At 38.5% G+C, this 22,570-nt stretch overlaps 1 protein-coding gene across 1 annotated transcript; it reads left to right on the top strand.

Annotated features, from left to right (window-relative positions):
* On the top strand, positions 16,310 to 17,026 carry LOC109236035 (craniofacial development protein 2-like). The gene has a single exon (XM_019402267.1). It carries the CDS (start codon positions 16,310 to 16,312, stop codon positions 17,024 to 17,026), a length of 717 nt encoding a protein of 238 aa, XP_019257812.1.

Here is a 22,570-nt window from a genome sequence, read left to right as displayed (position 1 = left end):
GTGGGTCCTGGCCGAACTTATACTTATGAATTAGTCCTTTAAACATATAACTAATTTAGACAAATTCTTGCAAATAAAGGCATGTTTTAGGCATTTATATGACTCAAATGAGGAGACAAAAAGAATAGATTTGAACAAGTTGCATATATAGAGGAAAAGTAAAGTTTAAACATCGGGAAGTAGAAAGAGGGGTCCTAGGTTGGTTAGCCTATAGGATCAACCCACAGAATGCCCGATAATCACTCCTCAATGAGGGGCTACATGTGACATTAGCGCGTAGCGTCATATCCTTACTAACCAATTCCCTTCCCTTAGTCATAGCCTAAAGTGTTCTAGCAAACCTTGAAAATGCGCTATGCGTGCACTACCCGTTCCTTTCTTGTGTCCCTGGAGGTATTTAGGACCTCTATTTTTGGACAGTTCTAAACCTTCCTAAGGTTTTAAAAGGATAAAAGTCTAGGCGTCAATCAAGAACAATTAGGACTGCATTTAAAGAGAACAAATTACAGGCCCACAGTTACCTCCACAAATATAACAGGTAAATGCAAGTCTTCATACAACAGTCAAGTACTTTAAGATAAAATCCTAGAACATGATATCTAGGTGAGGAGGGATTATACAGTATTGAATTAGGACGAAGTGTAAGAATCCTATTTAGCTTTCCTACTGATTTAGACCTATTAAATCTGAACAGTTTTAAATAACAAAATACGGCTTCATAATTGCATAATTCAAATCGTTCTAGAGGCTTGCCTAAATGCAGAATATTGATGTCGTAAGAGCATGATATCTACGTTGATGCAGTGAAGCGGTGAACAGTCTTTAAACAGACACAGAGATCTTATAGACATGCTTTCTAGCGGTAGTAAATTAACGCATTGTTTGAAAAACTCATTAAAGAGGCGACATATTAATTAAGCAAGTTCAGAATGAACAAAACATGAATTAAACTGATTTGTTTAACTAAACTGATTTTAAGTTCTATAGGCAGGATTTCTACTAGAGCTGATTTTAATTCCTATAGGCATAGTATCTAATTGTTAAGAACTGATTTTCGAACTTATAGGCATGATTTCTAAGGAAGCGAGTTTGAATGCGTGATGTAACAAAACATGAACTTCAATTACTTTACACCATATAGGCATGATATCTAATTATAAGGCCATTTAGATCTTATAGGCATGGTTTCTAATATTGTAGAGCAAACATAGCAAACACATTCGAATTAACATAATCCTATAGGCATGGCATCTACCCAATTTACCCAACATGTATATAACTACCCACCCCTTTCACTAGTCACCCCAATGTTGTTTACAGATAATTATTACAGACCAGTTGAACAAATTACATAAACAAATAAAGAAAAAGAAAAAGTTAACTATAGGGAGCCGAAGCAGGCCCAAATGACTTCCAAGCCTCCAATAGCCTCAAACGCCAAAGTTCCATAGACAGTATCATGTCTAGGTGTGTCAGAGTTCCCTAAGGACCTCAAGGATCTCGGACAGTGCTCACACCTAGACCTTTTTCTCAAACAATAACTGATTTAGGTGCAATGTGGAAAGGCCAGCTCTGATATGCTAGAGTTCCGAGAGATCTCAAGGACTTCAAGGAAGTACACATGCCAGAGGGGCAGAACCTAACATTCTAAGAGTAAAGTGAAAGTGCTTGACAAAGTTTTGTTTTGAAAATAGTACAGAGATGACTTCAGATGTAGAAAAGTTTTCAGAAACAGGAAGTAACTTAGTGGTAAAAACTAGTTTGAGAAGAGTATCAGGCAGCAGACAATCAATTGGTCATAAGAGTCATTCAGAACAGTTAACAAACAGAACTCCACACGGGGATAAGGGATTGTGGCACATAAGAATCACCTTAGGGTACAGGGATAGGGAAAGGAGAAACATATAGTCGCAAACTGCATGCAATACTTTGGATCTTAAAGACTCAGTAAATAGTCAGGACATTGATAAAAGTTGGCCTATCTTGAATAGGATTAAACATATAGTTTAGATATGCCAAATGATGAAGTAAACAGGAAGGAGTGCAGAGTGTAAAACATGCATTGAACAGGACAAAATTTTAGACATGGTGAGCAAAGAAATAAAAAGGAATACAAGTTGAAATCATAATTGATGAACTAGTGCAAGGATAAAACATATAAGGTTTGGTTCTAAAAACTTAATTAGAGACATACCAGTTAAAGAGAGCAGACACAAACTATAGAGCAGTGTTGTGTAATAACTAGCCTTGGCATACAGCCGGCTAGTTCAATGGAAGTAGCAAGTGACAGAAAAGAGCAGAAAGCTTTAAGTATAAGAGAGAGTTTTTGAACTAGCGTTCGTTGTGTGTCCAGAACTTAAAGTGAGAGAGGGGTTTATATAGCAATCAAAATCTTAACAAATAAGGTAAGAGATCAATTAAGTAGTAAATCAGGGAAGTCACATGTAAATCAGCAAGATCTTCCCTTAGTCAAGGGACAGTTCAATCAACGATAAAACATACTAAGTATTTAAGGAAAAGAATAAAGTAAAGTTTACCATAGAGTAGGTAATTAGGGGTAAATGCACAGTAGTTTAACTAAGGAAACAAATCAATAATAATCAGCGGAATACAAACAAGGCAAGGAAAAATAATTAAGGCAGGCAAATTCAATCAAATTGAGTAAAGGGGTAAGAATCAAACGCTAAATGAAAAGGGTTCAAATTAAACCAGAAAATAAGGGATTCAGAGTAATCAAGGGTTCAGAAAATCATGAAAGAGGCAGCATGCTTAGCATATAAAAATGATGTAGAGCATAAGTAGTCAGGAACCGATACATAACTTTGACAAAACAAAAGTTAAACAACACTTATTCAAGGAGAGGTATACAAGTCTTGCATGAATGGTCAGTGTGAACGCAAGTACATGATATCAGTGAAAGGTCAAACTAGGAAAATTCAGTAGAAGCATATTAGGATAAGAAAATCACGAGAAGTCACAAGAACCCAAGACAAGAACACAATTAGATGTACCAATATCAAGAAACCAAACGAAGAACCCAAAAAAATAGGGTTTTCAGTACAAACGGGCTAGGGTTGTAGCATGTTCATAAAATTAATCAAAATGTATGAGAAGCAGAAGTTTAAACACAAAGAGTCATCAAAAAAATTTAAAAAGAAATTCTGGAAACCCTAATTTTAGAAAAAGATGAAATCACTTGAAATCATACGATTATTGTAAAGAATCTCAAGGCTATTGTAAAACTCATAGGAAACAAACTAAAATCACCTTAGATCTGTACAGATCTAGGAGGTTTTAGAAAAGAAATTAGGGTGTCGAGAGAACCATACAGAGATGAAGAAACTTGTTTAGAAAATCATAGATCGTAGCTAATATAGGACTATCTCACTCAAAATCACACCGGAATGGCCTGGAACAGGCGAGACATGAACCCTAGATGCAAGTCGACATAGCCCTAGTCCCTTGAAGGCCTTAGAGATGACAATAATGACATGAGAGAGGCCATTGGAGGCCTGAGAGGTGGTGAGAGGTCGCCGAAGATAGACATAGATGGGGGTCAGTGAGATTGGGGATTAGGGTTAGGGTGAGAGAGTTTGAGAGCAGAGAGGATTTTAGGGCGGCTGTGTAAGGTGGGAAATTGTTAGGGTTTTGGGGGGTATAGCTTAGTTTATTTTAGGTAATAGGAGATCTGGACCGTTGATCAAAATGATCAACCGCCAGGATCTAACAAGAGTCGGGTCGGGTAGATTTGTTAAGGTCAGACGGGTATTGGGCTTGGGTAATTTAATCAAAATTGGCTGGGTATTGGGGCTCAAATTGAAATGCAATTAGGTCATATTTTAAATAACCATTTTAAATACTATATAATTTATAAAAATGATAAATGATTTCTAAAGAATAATTTCATGTACTAAAATGATTTAAAATAGTTATTTAACAATTTAAATTATAAAAGATCATTTTATGCATCAACAACATAATTATGCATTAATAGGACTAGTATTGCAAATATATGCAAATTAGCTTAAAAATGCAAATGCAGTTATAAAAAATGCACTAAAAATGTTTAAACAATATTTTGGCATAAATAAAGAACTTAGATGGCTAAATTACCACAAAATAATTTGAAGGATGATTATTGGAAATTTTATGAGTAAAAAGGAAAGAAATAAATCAATTTGAATCCTCAAAAATTATAGAAAAAAAATTATAAAAAAAAAATGCTTAGGCATGCTTATGTATGTATATATGCTATTTTGAAAGTATATGTATGTATAATCATATATAGGAAAAAATTGGGTATCAACAGATGTATCCTTCTTCGAGACTTCCAAGTCGCCCAGCAAGAAAAATCCTCCAAAGTACACGAGCCCATGCCATCAAATAAAGAATAAAGGGGATCATCCACGCCATGAACCCCTTCATTGGATTTCCCTTTCCCTTCATGGGCCTCCTCGAGCATGGACTCGGTGTAGGAGGGCGTCCCCATAATTTCTATTATTCCGGGCGCTTCCTTCAGAGAAGAGCCAGTATCTTGAGGAGTCCCACCCCCGATCTCCATATTGACCTCTCGAGTCTGAGGGAGGTTGGCCTCACGAGTCATCCCTCGGCTTCCTTTTGCTCCCCGGGAGGGGTCGATCCATGGGCGATAAAAATATCTTCTTCTTTCAGCTCATCCCTGAGCCGGAGAAGCGAATCGGAGTCTGGCACCCTGGAGCTTGTGCTCTTCTTGGGTTTGTGAGCCACCCTCTTCTTTGGTTTCACCTCAGGACCCGGGGAGCCCGCAGGTTTTTTATTTTCCTTTTCTTCTTTTCCCCCGCGGTAGCCCCAGGCTGTACCGTAATGGAGGGATCAACGGACAAGGTTACGTCCTCATCCCCTTCCAAAGGTCTAAGGTCGGTGGTCTTAGGCAAACCTATAAAAGAAAGAAAAGAAGTTAGTATGATGTTATCTATGGACATGATAATAGCTATTTGAAGAGGAACATTACCATGAGAACGGGCCTCCCATCGGCCCTTCGAAATCTTGCGCCATGAGAGCTCGAAGTATGACATCTATTTGCAGATGCCTTCAATCGGCTCCTTAAGCCGGGGGACCGCATTTGGGACCTGGGAAACAGCTGCACAACCATATATACAAATGATGAGGAAGTAAATGAAAGGAAATTGACACTTGAGAAAAGGCTGCACTTGCAAGATGTATTTCACATCTCGAGGAATAACATGAACTCGGGAGGGATCAAGTCCTCGATCTTCACCCAGACAAAACGCCTCTTTTAACCTTGATCATGATCTCTGTTGATGCTCAAGAAGGGGGCCTTGCTCGCCCGGCGAGTGAGCTTGATCAGTCCCCCTCAGAACATTAGGGGACTATATAGGCAGAGCAAATGGCCGATGGTGAACCGTTGGGACCCGGTGTTATTCACTAAATAGTGGAGGAGGATTACTATCCTCCAAAGAGACGGGTGGATTTGCCGAAGGCACACCTTGTATCTCTTGCAGAAATCCAAATAATTGGGTCTACCGGGCTCGGTGTGAAGGGTTAAGTGTAAACACTTAAATACCCCTTCACGTGGGTAGTAATGGCATCCTCAGGAACGGGGACTACTATATTTTTGCCTTCCCATTTACAGTCCTCTCGGACTGTAGGAAGGACGTCTTCAGTCGTGGAGCATATATACCTCGATGCTCCTTCACCCCGGTCGTGTTTAGATAAGGGTTTCTCAACCTTGAAGTCGTCCGCAATAGAACAACCCCTAGGGATAAACACTTTAAGGGGGGTCAGGAACCGATTTGGCAGCTGTCGACTCGGTGGCAGCCACTTTGGGAGAAGCCACCCCGAGGACAACTATTTGGGGATCGGCTGCCTCAGTACCAGCGGCTGGTTGGGAAGATGAAGAGGTAACTTGTTGGGAAACTGATTTTGGAAGTTTTAGCCATTGTTGTCTGGTAAAATTTTAAGTTTAAAGAATGAATATGAAGGTTTGGAAGAACAAGTTTGAAGGCTGAAAAGCAGGTATGAAGAATTTAAGAAGATCTGGGCAAGAACCTAAGAACAATTATGAAGATTTGAAGATCAAAAGATGAAAGGATGAAGGTTTGAAAGAAGTTGATTGTAGTTGGGAAGCTCGAAGGTAAAATCTTGATCGGAAAGTAGAAAAAGAACAAAGGATGGAAGCTTTTATAGGGAAGTAGGCGACGCTTCGCATTCGGAGGTAACCGGCAGATGATTGACACGTGTCCGAAGTCGTAACGACGTGACTGATGGGATGTTTCAACTTCTTCATCGTAACGTACAGAGGAAGGAACCAGAGAACATCTATCGTTTCCCGTCGTTTCTGTAAAGCTACTCTCTCCGAAACGAGGGGGCTAATGAGCACCCCGACGATTTCGTAGTGAGGCAAACGAAGCAAGGACGTGACTGCAAGGAATCAGAATCGAAGCCAGGAGCCTCTCATATCAAAGCCCGAGCAAAACACCTGCCCCCGGAGCCATCTAGAACACGCCCCCCGGGTTCGGTTCGAGTTCCAAGACCTCAGAGAGCATTACCAAATGATCACGCATGATTAATAATGCTCCGTGATATCCGCGTCCAACCGGATATCATGGCGTGAATCTTGGCCCGTATCGGCAGCAGATCAGTGATTAGCGAAAAGGAAGATTTTTACCGTTCTTAGAATCGTACTTAGGGTAAAATTCTCCTACTATATAAAGGGGAAGCTGATTATTAAATAGGAACACTGTAATATGCATATCAAGGAAATATATATTAGTTTTCTCTGCCTCTAGAGATTATTTAAAGTTCTTACTTTAGTTCATAGCCCTTCATAAGCGTTTGGTTCTGAATCAAAGGCAAGCTAATTGTTTGGCTCATAACCGAGCCCAGACTCGGCACTACTAGGATTCTATCATTTATTTGAATCATTTAAAGCTACTAATCACTTGTATTGAGTTAGCCCACATATCCTTAAAACCGCGTATAAATTCAATTGTTATCTATTTTAAGGGTAAACATGTCTATTTTACGTTACTATATGCTTTAATTTTTCTTTCATTTCTGTTCGTTACGATTAAGAAGTGGTCGTGCCCTCACTGCCTCACAACTGGAAGAATATTTAGAGCGGCACATTTAAAAGATGATGGGTCACTATTATACAACCAATAAATATGACTAAAAAGAGGGAGAAATATAAAAATAGTTAATTAGGCTAATTAGTAGCATTTAGCTAATATTGGCAGTATTTTATGAATTGGCTAATATTATTGTGGCATCTTTGCTCTAAAAGGCCAAACTAAGCAGTTTCTCTATTTAATATTGTTAGAGTTTAATGAAGTATTAAATTTTCTAAAGTAACTCTTTTTTTCTAAAATATATTTTAGTATTCAAGTAATAAAATAGAACGTTATAATTTACATGTATTTTTAAAATTTTATCAAATAAAAATTTTAATATTTAATCTAACGAGAATCCAGTGAAACTTTTTAAATCTATGATTTGTGTGTTTTTAAAATGTTGGCAAAAATGACATTGTTTTGGCGAACAATTCAGGATGATTGCTATCTTCTTAGTGTAAATGTAAGGATTATAACAGTTGACACTCGTTAATATCAACCACAATTTGATTCTTTTGATAATAACAAAGGTGAAAGGCCATTAGACTTTTTTCTCCAACTTTTACCCCGTAAAATGACAATGAACTGGATTAACCTATCATATCAGTAGTGTATCATTTAAGTTTGCACTAAAAAGGACAGGATGAAACACAACAGAGGAGTTTAAACAGTAGCTTCTGTTGACATAGCAAATTGGTAGATCGCCATTGAATTTGTGAGCTAGAACCCTAAATCAGGTGAGAGAAAAGAGTGAAGCAAAGAAGATATTTTCTTATTTCAGAGATACAAAAATGAATTATAAAATTAGTTCTCTAGAATGTTCACCTGACTATATATATGTACAAAGTTAATGGCTAAACTATAAAGTGTATTGTAAGTGTAACTAAGAAGTTGGCCTGCTCTCTAAGACTTTCAGTTGAGTCTGATCCATGTGGAGGTCTTCAACTGAGCCCATGTTTATAACCATCTTCAAGCTGGAGGGTGAAAATATCACCAGCTTGGACAAAATAGCTCTGTGGGCAGCACCATACAGGGACTTTGTCAGAAGATCTGCATGCTGCTGGTCAATGGAGACAAAATGTAATGAGATGGTGCCATCAGAAAAAAATTTCTGACAAAATGACAATCAACCTCAATATATTTTGTGCGTTCATGCAAGACAAGGTTCTTAGCAATATGGAGAGCATCCATACTATCACAGAACACAGGGATGGGAGCAGATATAATCAACCCAAGATCAGCCAAAAGTTGTTGGAGCCAAGATAACTCCACCACAACCATTCTAAGGTTCCTGTATTTAGCTTCAATAGAGGATAGAGAGATGGTGGGCTGCTTCTTGCTCTTCCAGGAGATGGGGCTAGCCCCAAGAGTAATAAAAAAACCAGTGACTGATTTTCTAGAGTTGGCACAAGCTGCCCAGTCAGAATCTGAATAAGCTTTAAGGGAGAATTTAACAGCATTAGATAGAAGAATTTCTTGGGCAGGAGCATGCATAAGATATCTGAGCACATGAATACGAGCATACATGTGAGGAGTCTCAGGCCTTTGCAAAAACCGGCTTAAATGTTGGATAGCAAAAGAGATATTAGGGCGTGTGTGTTGCAGAAAATTAAGCTTACCAATAAGGCGCCTATAAGTACTAGCATCGGCAAGAGGTGCATCCATATCAACCAAAAGCTAAAGAGAAGGATCAAGAGGAGTGAAAATTGGTGAAAAATGATGACAATTGAATTCTGCTTGTAAGTCTGAAGCATACTTGTGCTGATTCATAAGATAACCATCACGATGAGGAGTAATCTCAAGGCCCAAGAAGTAATGAACACAACCCATATCCTTGGTATTAAATTGGGCATCCAAAAAAGCCTTCAATGTATCCAACTCAGAGATATTGTCCCCAACACGGAGGATATCATCAATATAAACAGCAAGAACTATCAAGGAACCATCAGAATTCTTAGTGAACAATGAGTAATCATTTTTTTTGGCTGTGTAACCTCTGAAAACTAATGCTTCAGATGATTTAGAAAACTATTATTTAGAAGCCTGTTTAAGCCCATACAACGACTTTCTGAGCTTACAAACTAGAGGGGAATAAGAAGAACGAAGAAAAGAGGAGGAAGGAGAGACCACAAGGAGGAACCTTCATATACAAATCCTCATGAAGGTCACCATAGAGAAGGAGTTGCTAAAATCTAGTTGAAAAATAGTCCAATTTCTTTTTACAGCTAAAATTAAGAGACATTAAATAGTAGTGAGCTTAAAAACAGGTGAGAAAGTCTCATTATAATCAACACCCTCTTTTTGAGTATTCCCTCTAATGATTAACCTTGCTTTATATCTTTCAATAGAACCATCAGATCTCTGTTTAATTTTATAAACCTACTTACAAGTAATAGCCTTCTTATGAGGAGGAAGAGCAACTATCTTCCAAGTGTGGTAGGCATCCACTACCTCAAATTCTTTCAACATGGCTTCCTGCAAGCAGGGTGAGAGGCTGCCGGTTGGTAGTATTGAGATTCATGTGCATGGATGTCAAAAGTAGATAGCTTAGTAGTATTAGATACGTGTTCAAAAGGTTGGACATGAGAGCATACATAATCTGAGAGATAAGGAGGAGGATTGACAGTCCTAGAGGACTTTTTAAGGGGAAGAGAAGGAAGTGGTGAGGAAATAGAAGTAACAAAAAGTGGAGAGGGATCAGAAGGTGGGGATGAGGATGAAACAGAGTAAGGAGAAGAGGTAACACGTGGCTGAAAAGGAGAAGGAGGAGCAGGAGAAGAAAATGGTGCGGCTGAGGACACAACAGGTGAAGGAACATCAACAAAAGGATGTGGAAGAGGGAAGGCAGTAAAAGAAGAAGGAAAAGGAGAATGATAAGGAAAGACTGACTCATAAAACACCACATTCCCTTCAGCAAAAGACTGAATGAGAATCCAAATTAAGGAGCTTGTATCCCTTCTTACCATAAGAATAACCAAGAAAAACAGCTGCAATGGATCTAAATTGGAATATGTCCCTACCGGGTTTGGGAAAAGAGGTATAAGCTAGGAACCCAAAAGAGCTTAAGTGAGTATAGGAAGGAGGGGGTACCATGGAGTTTTTCAAAAGGAGAAGTGTTCATTAAAATGGTGGAAGGAAATCTTTGACAAGATAAGTGGTAGTTACGACACATTCACCCCAATATTTCAAAGGGAATTTGGATTGAAACAGTAATGCCCTGGAGACCTCTAAAAGACGTTTGTGTTTTCTCTCAACTACCCCATTTTGCTGGAGAGTATGGGGCATGGAGGTCTGACGAAGAATGCCATTGGATGAAAAGAATGTCTTACATTCAGAACTCTCCCCCTCCCCCTCCCCCCCCCCCCCCCCCAATTCAAAAGCATTGTCAGACCTGAATGTCTGAGTATTAGAATGAAAATGAACCTTAACCATGAAAACAAAGGCCTTTAAAATAGGAAGTGCATTACTTTACAAGACAACAGATGAGTTCAAGTGACTCTTAAATAGTTATCAACTGAGGTACGAAAGTAACTAAAGCCATTATAGGTTCTAGTGTGATATGGATCACATATGTCAATGTGAACTAATTGAAAAGGAACAGTGGAGTGAGTGGAGCTTTCAAGAAAGGGCAATCTCTATTTCCAAGCATTGGACATACAATGCAATAAAAATGTTGTTCAGAGAAGAGTTTATCAGACAAGCATGAAATAGATCTCATTTTGTGAAAAGGCATGTGTCCTAGACTTTGAAGCCAAAATACATCAGTTTTATTGCCAGTATTGGGTGGAATACAATAAGTACTATGATTTACGAAAGTAGGAATAGAAATAGAAGTACTAACAAAATTAGAAACATGCTTGATAATGGAAACAGGTGAATTACACATACTAGCATAGATATAAGAACTAATTGCATGAGAATTAAAGCAAAAAACTTGAGCTGGTGAAGTATCACGATGCAGGAAATACAACCCTTTTGCAGCTTTACCAATTTCTAATGGCCTCTTCAGAGAAAGGGCTTGTAGAAAGCAAGCAGATTTGGTAAGAATTGCATAATAAAAAATTGAACAAGTAGTTTTTGAATAGAAATTAGATTAAATTTAAAAGAAGGTACAAGGAGTACATTGTGTAAAGTGATATCATGTCTTAAATACAATGAACCAGTAGATATTACTTTCACTTTGTGATCATTAGGTAGATTAATTAGGAAGGGAGCATTAAGGGATGTAGGTTGTGAAGCAAATATTTGTGTGGTGTTATGTGATTTGTTAGAAATGAGTCTAAAATCCAAGCATTTACATCTAACTGTGATAGGCCACACACATGAAACTCAGGACTACTAACTACAGAACAACACATACTTGCAAAGTTGGCATAAGCATCATTATCACCAAAAGGACTCTTAGAGTAAAGACCAGTAGGAACTAGAGGAGGTGTGATATGAGTATGCTGAATCAAAGACATGATGTGCTGATATTGTTCCTCAGTGAAACCATGAGGGCAGAGGATGGAGTTCCAGATTGAGTTGGGATATCTGCACTCTAAACACATGGAGCATAACCCTTCCTATTCTTGGTGAACTTAAAGTCTTGAGTGAAACTATGTAACCTGCAACATTTATCAACTATATGCCCAGTATTCTTATAATATTTACATGAAGATGTTGATGAGGGTTGCCTCGTGGAGTCAAATTGAACCTTTTGAAGGATATTCCTATTGTGAGTTCTTTGACTGACTGAGGCAAAGAATAAAGCTGAATCATTTGAAAAACTAGGGACATGAGAAGAACTCTCCTTCAGATATTCATCATGTTGAAGCATAGAGTAGACTATACTGATTGATAGCATAGGGGACGTCATCATGATGTTAGACTTACAAGGGGAGTAAGTATCATTTAAACCACCGAGAAATTTGAATAGTTGCTGGTCTTCTAGAAGTTTAGGGAGAGCACCACATGTTCAAGTTGGTCCCACATAAGCAGCATTTAACTCATCCCATAAACCATTCATCCTAGTAAAATATGTGGCTGTATCTGAGGACCCCTGAGTTGTGGTACTTATCTCCTTTTGGATTTGAATATACTTTGAACAATTAGACTTGCCAAATCATTCATTAATATCTATCTATATATCTTTAGTTGTGTTAAATCCTATGAGACTAAGATAAATGTCTCTGGTTAAGGAATTAGTCATCCATGCAATTAGCATGTCATTACATCTTTCCCAAGCACGGTAATAAGGGGAATTAGATCCTGGCTGGGGGTACCTTTCAGTAACAACCCCAAATTTATTTTTAGCTGATTAAAGCAACGAGCATATTTTTCCTCCAAGCAATAAAATCCCGACCATCAAACGGAGGAGAGACTAAGGGAGTATTGGGATTTATCAAATGAATGAATGTAAAAAGGATGAGAGGGATCGGCAGAGAACAGGGTGAATCCATCAAAACCCGACAAAGGAGATGCATGCGTAACACCAGGCACAGATGTTGTACTGGTACCCATCGCAATACATAATGCAAGGCATGGAACAGTGAATTCTACTATACCGAAGAAAATCCCCCTAAAAATCACTATTGCACAAGAGAAAACTAGGTCAGGTGAGAATTTTTACCGGCAATATGCAACTCACGAATCAAGGAGAAGCTTTTGAGGCAAATTCAACTCTACTTCACCAGATGACGTCGGAGCTGAGCTGAATCGACGTACAAGACCAGAAAAATCACTTTCAAAAGAAAATTTTGAAAACCTAATTTTCCACCAAAGTAAATTTACACTAGAGAAGATTGATGAGGGTATATTATCAATCGATTGCGGACAGTGAGAGCTACATATACACTAGCTCTGATACCATATTGATATAGAAAATTGGTAGATCACCATTGAATGTGAGCTAGAACCCTAAATCGGGTGAGAGAAACTGAGTGAAAGGAAAGAAGATATTTTCTTATTTCAGAGATACAAAAATGAATTACAAAATTAGTTCTCTAGAATGTTCACTTGACTATATGAGTACAAAGTTAATGGCTAACCTATAAAGTGTATTATAAGTGTAACTAATAAGTGGGCCTGCTCTCTAAGACTTTCAGTTGGGCCTGATCCATGTGGAGGTCTTCAACTGAGCCCACGTTTACAACTTCAGCACAGGTCCGCTGAAGAATAAAAATTGGTCAAATTTTACCATTGTTGTAAATATAAAAACGTGAAGTAAAGTGAAATCTCTTCAAATTAACACACACACATACACCTTAAAAAGTGACCTAAGTGTATAGGAGAGAGGAGAGAACAACATCTTCTACCTTTTAGACTAACACCAAAAGAAGTGTTGAAAATGCAGAATTGGTACATAAATTAACTAGAATATAATCGAAGAATAAATAAATCAAAACTACAACCAATGAAACATGTTCTCCTAATACACTTTTCTAAGACCATTCAAGCCGCGGTATATTCCCCCAACATAATTTTTTTTTTTAAAAAGGTCCATACCATGTAAATAAGAAAGTGACTGTCTGGTGGATCTCACAATCTTAAATTCTTTTAATAAGTGGTGCCAACAACGGTAAACAAGAGTAGGTTTACAACAATATTTTTCTTCCCTTCCTCTATCACCCAACTCCTTGAGCAATACCTATGATTGAGCGTATGTTGTTATACAAAATCGAAGTAATTAAACACTAGTTACTAAGATAAAATAGTCAACTAAATAGAACTTACTTGTTCAAATTTGACGTTTGACTGGAGCAACTCAAGACTCTCCGGACGAAAAGTCCTTAGCAGACACCCAATGATAGATTTGTTGAGGTTTTAAGCTAAATAGGCTTAAAAGAGGGTGAACAGGAAATGGAGGGAAAATGAAAATTTTAAGTGAAATTTTAAGTTTTCCCTTATTGACAAAGGGACATTGTCCCATATTGGAAGAGGAAGAGGTTTTTAATGGGTATATAAGCAATTGCTCTTCTTCTAAGTCTTAAAGAGTTGAGAATAAGGCAAGCCTTGCGCCGTCGTCGTCGCTCGCTCGGCTCGGCTTCGGCTTCGGATTCAGTCAAATGATTGATTGATTAATTTTTAGACCAAATTTATTTGCTAATAGTAAATATTAACAGAAACGTTATTAAATATCCGTTTTAATAATAGAATATTAATATTATATTAATATTAATATTAAATCCAACAGAATATTAACGTTATCCGTTATCCGTTTCCATTTTTCAATTTTGTAACTGAAAATTAACCTCCCTCTTGAATTCCCGGTTTGTTGTTGCATAAATAACCATTTATGTTACGGAATTTATGCTATGGCCATTTTGCCTAAACAACCATTCTGAAGAGTTGCACCTCTTCAGTTTTCAGCCCAACATTGGCTATAAATACCAGTCCACTCCCTCAGATTTTTCATACGATTTTTTGAGTTCTCCTCCTTTCTTCTGCATACTTTTAACTTCAAATAAAGCAACAGTAAGTGTGATTTGCTACCGAAATTTGTGTTCGCTGAAACACTGGGTTTGAAGTACCACTACACCAGTGTGTAATTCGTTCTATCCTGGGAGGAAATAATCCATAACCTTAGGTACTAGGAGGGGATTAAATTCCTTAAGGAAATACTGTGAATTTATTGGGCTCGGATTAACTTTTGTCTCGTTTATATTTTTTGTTTATATGTTATTTTATCTTTTCCAGAATTAGTTTACAAATACAGTTTACTAACAAGCTTAAGGAATTTAACTTTAAGGCCATCCCCAATTTCTGGCGAACCTTCGACGACGGAGCACCACCATAAACTTCCCAGTTTCTCCTTTCTCCACCATAAACTTCCCAGTCTTTTTGAGTTCTTCTTCTTCTTGGTTTCTTTTCTTTTTCCTGCTATCGTATACTGATAGCAGATTACAAACATCTTTAATTAAACTTATTTGATTTTTACTGCATCCAAAATTCTTGGCCCTTTGCGAATTTTTCGGAGAGTTAGGGTCGAAACCAAATTGTATCAGTTCATGAAGCAATTTCTTATCACCGTCAGTATCAAACAACTGGTCACCTTTTCATTTGGAATATAAAGATTTTGCTCTAAATTCTGCATAGGTGGAAATCTTGGCAATACTGTATCCAAATTCTGGTTTTGAGGCAGAGTTCAAATCCAGTAACAATTATCCGACCATGCTTCCGGCGAATTAATTAAGATACCAAATCGCATTTGGCAAATTCACGAAGCAAGTTTAGAGACATCTAGGAAGAACGTTGACCTAACAAGGAATCTATTGAATTTTTGAACGCTGAGTTTGAAATAATTTCGATCCGTATAGGCGCTGATTTATTGGGCGTTCTTTTTCTATACAGTACATCTGCAGTCCGATTTTCAAATCTGAACTTCGAACTTGCATTGTACCTGATATTGCATTGGATATTTCACTATTGGGTCGGCAACTGTCGTTGCTAAAAAGATTATAATATGACTTGTTGGAGTTATTATTAGCAGTTGAAGAAGTCTGTTGAGCGGATTGATTTTCCGGCAAAGTTCGTTCTTTTTTATCAGTTTTTCGATTGAAAGTTCGCCGGAGCACCAGACTTTTTGGCATCCATCAGAGCAGCAGCAACCAACGAATTTGGAAGCGCGTCCGGACATTCCCCGACTGTGATCCAGGTTCCATCTTTCTTGAATTGTATTTGCACATATATATTTACTGTTGCCTTGCCAGCAATTTTGATTGGATTAATTGCTTTTACTATCTTTTCTATTAGTGTTTTAAGCTTAAGGTTTCATCTATTCATTTTTGTTCTGTGTTTGCATAGGGGTAGTTTCGTAGACGTGGTAGATTCATTGTTCTAGTGCCTGCTCGCGTTTCTGTTCTCGTAGTCTCTCCTTTGAGTTGTTTTTATCTCTCGGGTTCGTAGCTGGTAGTCCTTCATTCCCGTTTTTGTTTCTTAGTTGTAGTGTTTACCTAATACCTTTTTGCTTATAGTGGCGGTAGTGAACGATGTGAGAGTAAGGTCATATCCTCGGGCAGGGCTGGGGGTGGGGTCCAAGGGTGGGAAGGGGGTAAGAAAGCCTCTAGGTTGAGAATTGGGTCTTGGAACATTTGGACGTTGACGGGGAAGTCTATAGAGTTAGCTAAGATTCTTCAAAAGAGGAAGATCAACATAGTATGTGTTCAGGAGACTAGATGGAAGGGTACTAGGGTATGGAATGTAGACGAGTTTAAACTATGGTACTCAGGGAGCGCAGGGGCAAGAATGGGGTAGGTATTCTAGTAGACAGGGACATCAGGGAGCTCGTGGTTGAGGTTAGGAGGGTAAATGATAGGTTTATGAGTATTAAGTTGGTAGTTGGTGGGTTTACTATAAACGTGATTAGTGCATATGCTCCTCAGGTAGGTTTGAACCAGGAGGTCAAGAAGCAATTTTGGGATGATTTGGACAAGATGGTGCGTAGTATCCCGCATACAGAGAAGTTGTTCATTGGCGGAGATTTAAATGGTCATATTGGGGCTAGTTCTAGGTGTTATGATGATGTGCATGGCGGGTACGGTTTTAGGGATAGGAATGAGGGAGGTAATTTACTATTGGAGTTTTCTAGAGCTTTTGATTTGGTTATAGCTAACTCAAGTTTCCCGAAGAGGGAAGAGCACATGGTCACTTTCCGAAATTCAATGGGCAAGACTCAAATTGATTACCTTCTCAGTAGGAAATGCGATAAAGGTATGTGCACTGACTGCAAGGTCATCCCGAGTGAGCACCTCACTACTCTGCATAGGCTCCTAGTTATGGACCTGGATATCAAGAGGAGTAGGAGGAAGAGGGCGGGGTGCAGGAAACCTAAGATCAAGTGGGGTAACTTGACCAAGGACAAAGATCAAGAGTTAGGGGAGAAGTTGTTGGATATGAGGGCCTGGATGAGTATGGGGGACGCGTCTAGTATGTAGTCCATGATTGCGGATTGTGTTAGGGTGGCTGCTAGAGAGGTCTTAGGGGTCACGAAGGGTTCTCTTGAGGGTCATAAAGGGGACTGGTGGTGGAATGGAGAGGTTAAAGGTAAAGTGAAAGCTAAGAAAGCTGATAATTTGAAGCTAGTAGAGAGTACAAACGAGGAGGAAAAAAAGACTTATCGGGAGTGTTACATAAAGGCAAAGAAGGAGGCAAAGTTAGCAGTTACGACGGCTAAGAATGCAGCATTTGCTCGTTTGTACAAGGAGCTCGAGGGAAAAGGTGGGGACAAGAGGTTTTACCGGTTGGCCAAGGTGAGGGAGAGGAAAGACCGTGACTACACCAAGTCAAGTGCATCAAGGACGAGGATGGTAAAGTGTTGATGGACGAGGCACTCATTAGGAGAAGATAGCAGTCATACTTCCATAAATTGTTGAATGAGGAGGGGGATAGATGCATTTTGCTGGGTGAGTTGGAGAACTCCGAGAGTCGGCGGGATTTTGGGTACTGTAGGCGGATTACAGTAGAAGAGGTGGAAGGAGCGATGCGTATCATGTGCAGGAGTAGAACAACGGGTCCTGACGAAATCACGATAGAATTCTGGAAGAGTGCGGGGCGGGCAGGTTTGGAGTGGCTCACTAGGCTATTTAATGTTATTTTTAAGGCAAAGAAGATGCCCGAAGAATGGAGGTGGAGTACAATGGTTCAGATTTACAAGGAAAAGGGTGATATCCAAAATTGCAACAATTATAGAGGTATCAAGTTATCGAGTCACACTATGAAGGTTTTGGAGAGAGTGGTAGAGGCTAGGGTGAGGAGGTGCGTGTCTATTTCCGAAAATCAGTTTGGATTCATGTCGGGGCGTTTGACTACAGAAGCGATTCATCTGGTAAGGAGATTAGTGGAGCAGTGCAGGGAAAGGAAGAAGGATTTACATATGGTGTTTATTGACCTTGAGATGGCATACGATAAAGTTCCAAGGGAGGTCCTGTGGAGGTGTTTGGAGGTTAGCGGCATTCCGGTAGCGTACATTAGGGTGATTAATGATATGTATGATGATGCTAAGACTTGGGTGAGGACTGTGGGTGGTGACTCGGACCATTTCCCTATGGCGATGAGGTTGCACCAGGGATCGGCTCTTAGCCCATTTTTGTTTGCCTTGGCGATGGACACATTAAAAACTTAGTCAATTCTTCAAATCACATCAAACAACTGCTAAAACCACGAATCACACTCCAATTCAAGCTTAATGAACTTCAAACTTCTACATTCGGTGCCGAAACCTGTCAAATCACGTCCGATTGACCTCAAATTTTGCACACAAGTCACATTCAATATTATGGACCTACTCCAACTTCCAGAATCGAAATCCGACCTCAACATCAAAAAGTACACCCCCGATCAAACTTTTCAAAAACCTTCAAATTTCCTACTATCTCCAAATGACCCCGAAATGACCTACGGATCTCCAAATCCACTTCCGGACGCGCTTCCATTACTAGAATTACCATACGGAGCTATTCCCAGACTCGGAATCCCAAACGAACATCGATAACATTCAAATACACTTCAACCCAAATTCATGAAATTCTTTCAAAATGCCAACTTCCACAATAGGCGCTGAAACGCTTCCGGGTCATCCAAAACCTGACCTGGACATACGTCTTATCCAAAATCATCATACAAACATGTTGGAACCTTCGACTCCCGATTCCAAGGTCGTTTACTCAAAAATCAAACCTTTGTCAGTTCTTCCAACTTAAAGCTTCCGAAATGAGAATTTTCTTTCCAAATCAACTCCGAACATTCCGAAATTCAATTCAGACCACGCGTACAAGTCATAATACCGGAAGTTAAGCTGCTCATGGCCTCAAACTGCCGAACGACATGCAAAAGCTCCAAATGAATGGTCGGATCGTTATACTTTTGTACATAAAGATTTTTTTTCTATATACTTAAACGCAACCTTATCTTGCGGGTCTAGATTAGTTTACTCAAGTTGGACAGTTTAATTCCTAGTCTAATGGATTGATTGATTTAGTTTAATATAGGAGCGAGTAACATAATGACAGTTCATTCCTTTTTTAGAATAAATCTTCGGGATAATATCATAAATCTTCGGGATAATATCATAAATCTTATTTTGGCTTCATTTCTGTTTAATTGATTAAATTGTTTGAAGTGTTTAAAATTGAAAAGGAATTACTCTAACATTGGCTTGCCTAGCAAGTGAAATGTTAGGTGTCATTACGGTCCCGAAGGAGGGAATTTCAGGTCGTGGCACATCGGGACTCACCTCGGGGCGGGGCATATCAAAATGCCTTAAGACTTATGTGTGGGACATAGTTCTTTGAGGCTTACGCCCTGAAGCGCCCGATTATGTTCCCTAAACACGCCTAATGCTCAACGTCCGGGGCTCATCCAACAGTTCCTATGCAAATCATGCGTCGAATTCACTAACTAGCATTTTTACTCTCAAAAATCTTTAAAACTGAATAATTAAAGATCTTTCATCTATATGAATATGAAAATTTTGAATAACTCAAATAATGAAGCATAATATTGCATATTTACTAATTGAGAACATTGTGAGGTGTATATTATTTGAATATTTTTTTAAAAAAAAATAGATAGCCAAATTTATATCTTTACTTGCTAGATCTTCATGTCATAGTTCAATGTCTCTCAAAATTATTATACATCTATTATTTTGCTATTTAGAAATAATTTTGTATTTACTCATGAAGGAGTAATAATTTTAAATTATAGTATTGATAAAATTTATATTGTATTTATTATTAGGGAGGTAAAATATATAGTTTGATAATATTTTCTTAGAAATTATAATTTATAGTTGTTTAAAATTTAAGACGTTATAGTTGATTTATTAATAACTTTAACATTATTACATTATTTATATCTATAAAACCTGCTAGATATTTTATTTTCTATGAGTTTCTTTAAAAAAATTCTGTTTTCTTAAACTTTGAATGTACTTTTTATATTTTTTTGTTATAATACTATATTATTCATTTATAAATTAAAAAATTAAAGATCCGTGGGGCTTAAGCCCTATGTCTCGAGGCTTACGCCTCTCCGCCTCATGCCCCCGCCTTTTGAAACACTGGTATTTATGAGGTTTTTGTAGTTTTTAAATAATATTTTGTTATAAATAATTTATTTATGGTGAATGTCTATATCTAGAGAGATTCTAGGGTTTATTACTTGGTGGCTAAGTCACCCTCTCCCTATAAATAGATGGTTCTATTCCATTGTAAATCATCCCAAAAGCAATAAGAATTCTCTCTCCCTTTCTTTGCAATATTCATCTTTTATCGTTTCATAACACGTTATCAGCACGAGACTCTAACCAATTGAGTAGAAGCTCTGGGATTGAGCATAATGCTTGTCAATTGTTCCATGAACTTCCTTCATGATTAAATTCTGAATTTAAGGTAAGTATTTTACCGTATTTTTCTCTTTTATTCTATACTTTGATTTTAAATACAAGCAAATACAATAAATTTTGATTATAACTCTAATGGAGTTAGTAAGAAATTATAACCACTCGAAGTGGTAAAATTTCTCTATCTTACCATGATCAAATTCATGTATGATTGTGGGAAAGAAGTGAAAACCCGTCCCATTGAATTTGCTTCATTCTCATTCCCTTAAGAGAATGTGATAAGACATATGTGATAAGTCTGAAAGAAGACAAAATTATTACCGTAAAGGTATCAATGGATGTGGACGCGGCAATAGACGAAATTATAATCGGCATCATTGTGACAATGGGAATAATAAGGATTCTCAAAATTATCCTTCACTTTGTGAAAATAATATTTGTCATCGATTTGACATGAGATTTTATAAAGCACATATAGATGACTATGGTCCATTCATGATGTGAATGTGACAACATGATTTATGAATACATATTCATTCTTGGAAGAATATGAACGTGCTAGTGGTAGTAAATATACCACACTTACTGTAACGACCCGGCCGGTCGTTTTTGGAATTTACGCCCCGATCCCCCATTAACTGCTTTCCCTAAGTTCATTTCTGCTATTTTGGTTTGCCGGGACGTTCGGTGTTGGGATTCGGAGTGTTTTGGGACACTTAGTCCCTAAATGAGAGCTTAAGAATGGAAAAATGGTCCGTAATCGGAACAGTGTGAAGAAGACATCGGAATGGAAATCTGATGGTTCCGTTAGCTCCGTTAGGCGATTTCGGGGTTGGGAGCGTGTTCGGAATGTATTTTGGAGGCTCGTAGCTCATTTAGGCTTGAAATGCCGAAGTTTGAATTTTTGAAGTTTCCGGTCCGATAGTGAGTTTTTGATCCGAGGGTCGGATTGGAATTCCGGAAGTTGCAGTAGCTCCGTCATGTCATTCGGGATGTGTGTGCAAAATTTCAGGTCATTCGGGCGAGGTTTGGTTTGGTTTTTGATCGAAAGTGTGTTTTGTTGGAATTTGAAGTTCTTAGGCTTGAATCTTTGATTTAATCGGACTTCCGGTGTTGTTTTAGGTGTTTTAAGGATTGGTACAAGTTTGAATAAGGTATTAAGTGGTATTGGTGCTTTTGGTTGAGGTCCTGGGGGCCTCGGGATGATTTCGGGTGGTTAACGGGGAGATTTTTGAAGTGTTGCAGCAGCTGGTTCTTTTCATCTTCTGGTATTTTCGCTTCTGCGGCTTGGGAACCGCAAAAGCGGAGCCGCATATGCGGCTGGATCATCGCAGAAGCGTTTGGGGCAGAGTTTCCAGGTGTCGCAAATGCGGAGGAAATTCCGCAGGAGCGGCCTCGCATCTGCGAGAAAATAGCCGCAGATGCGGCCGTTTGGCTTTTAGTTGGAACCGCAGAAACGGTGGATAATCCGCATAAGCGGAACCGCATAAGCGGTTGACTGGACCGCAGAAGCGGATGTGGTCGTTTAGTGAAAGTCGCAGAAGCGGCTCACTTTCCGCATAAGCGGGACCGCAGAAGCGGTCCCTTGTCCGCAGAAGCGGAAAACCCTGGGCAGAAATAGAAATTTTGAGGGTTTGAGTTCATAAGTTACAAAAATCAATTGAGAGCTCGGTTTAAGGCGATTCTGAGTGGGAGTTGAAGTGAAGATCACTGGGTAACGTTTCTTTGGTCCCTTCTTGTTATATTTCATCATTATATAGTTAAATCCACCATTAGAATTCGAATTCAAGGTCAAAATTTGGGGAAAAATTGGAAGAAACTTCATAGACCTAATTATTGAGTTTTGAGTAGGCAATTGACCTCCGATTTGGGAGATTTTTATATGGTTAGACTCGTGAGAGTACGAGGGTTCTGAAAATATGAAAATTATTCGATTCCGAGATGTTGGTCTGAGGGGCGTTTTGGTCATTTTACCTATTTTCGCGTCCTAGCTTTAAATTTAATAGTGGAATCAGTTGTTTGCAATATTACTTACGATATGTAATTGAATTGAATAGATTTGGGCCATTTGGAGTCGATACTCGTGGCAAAAGTGTGATTTCGAGTTGATTTTTGTGCCGATTCGAGGTAAGTGGCT

This window comes from Nicotiana attenuata, chromosome 12, assembly GCF_001879085.1.
Source record: "Nicotiana attenuata strain UT chromosome 12, NIATTr2, whole genome shotgun sequence".
Lineage (NCBI taxonomy): Eukaryota > Viridiplantae > Streptophyta > Magnoliopsida > Solanales > Solanaceae > Nicotiana > Nicotiana attenuata.
The sequence above is the reverse complement of the archived record's forward strand: the minus strand, read 5'-3'. Positions and strand labels throughout refer to the sequence as shown.

Excerpts from the sequence above, each read along its gene's own strand:
- LOC109236035 (XM_019402267.1), top strand. The coding sequence starts at position 16,310 with ATGGTACTCAGGGAGCGCAGGGGCAAGAATGGGGTAGGTATTCTAGTA.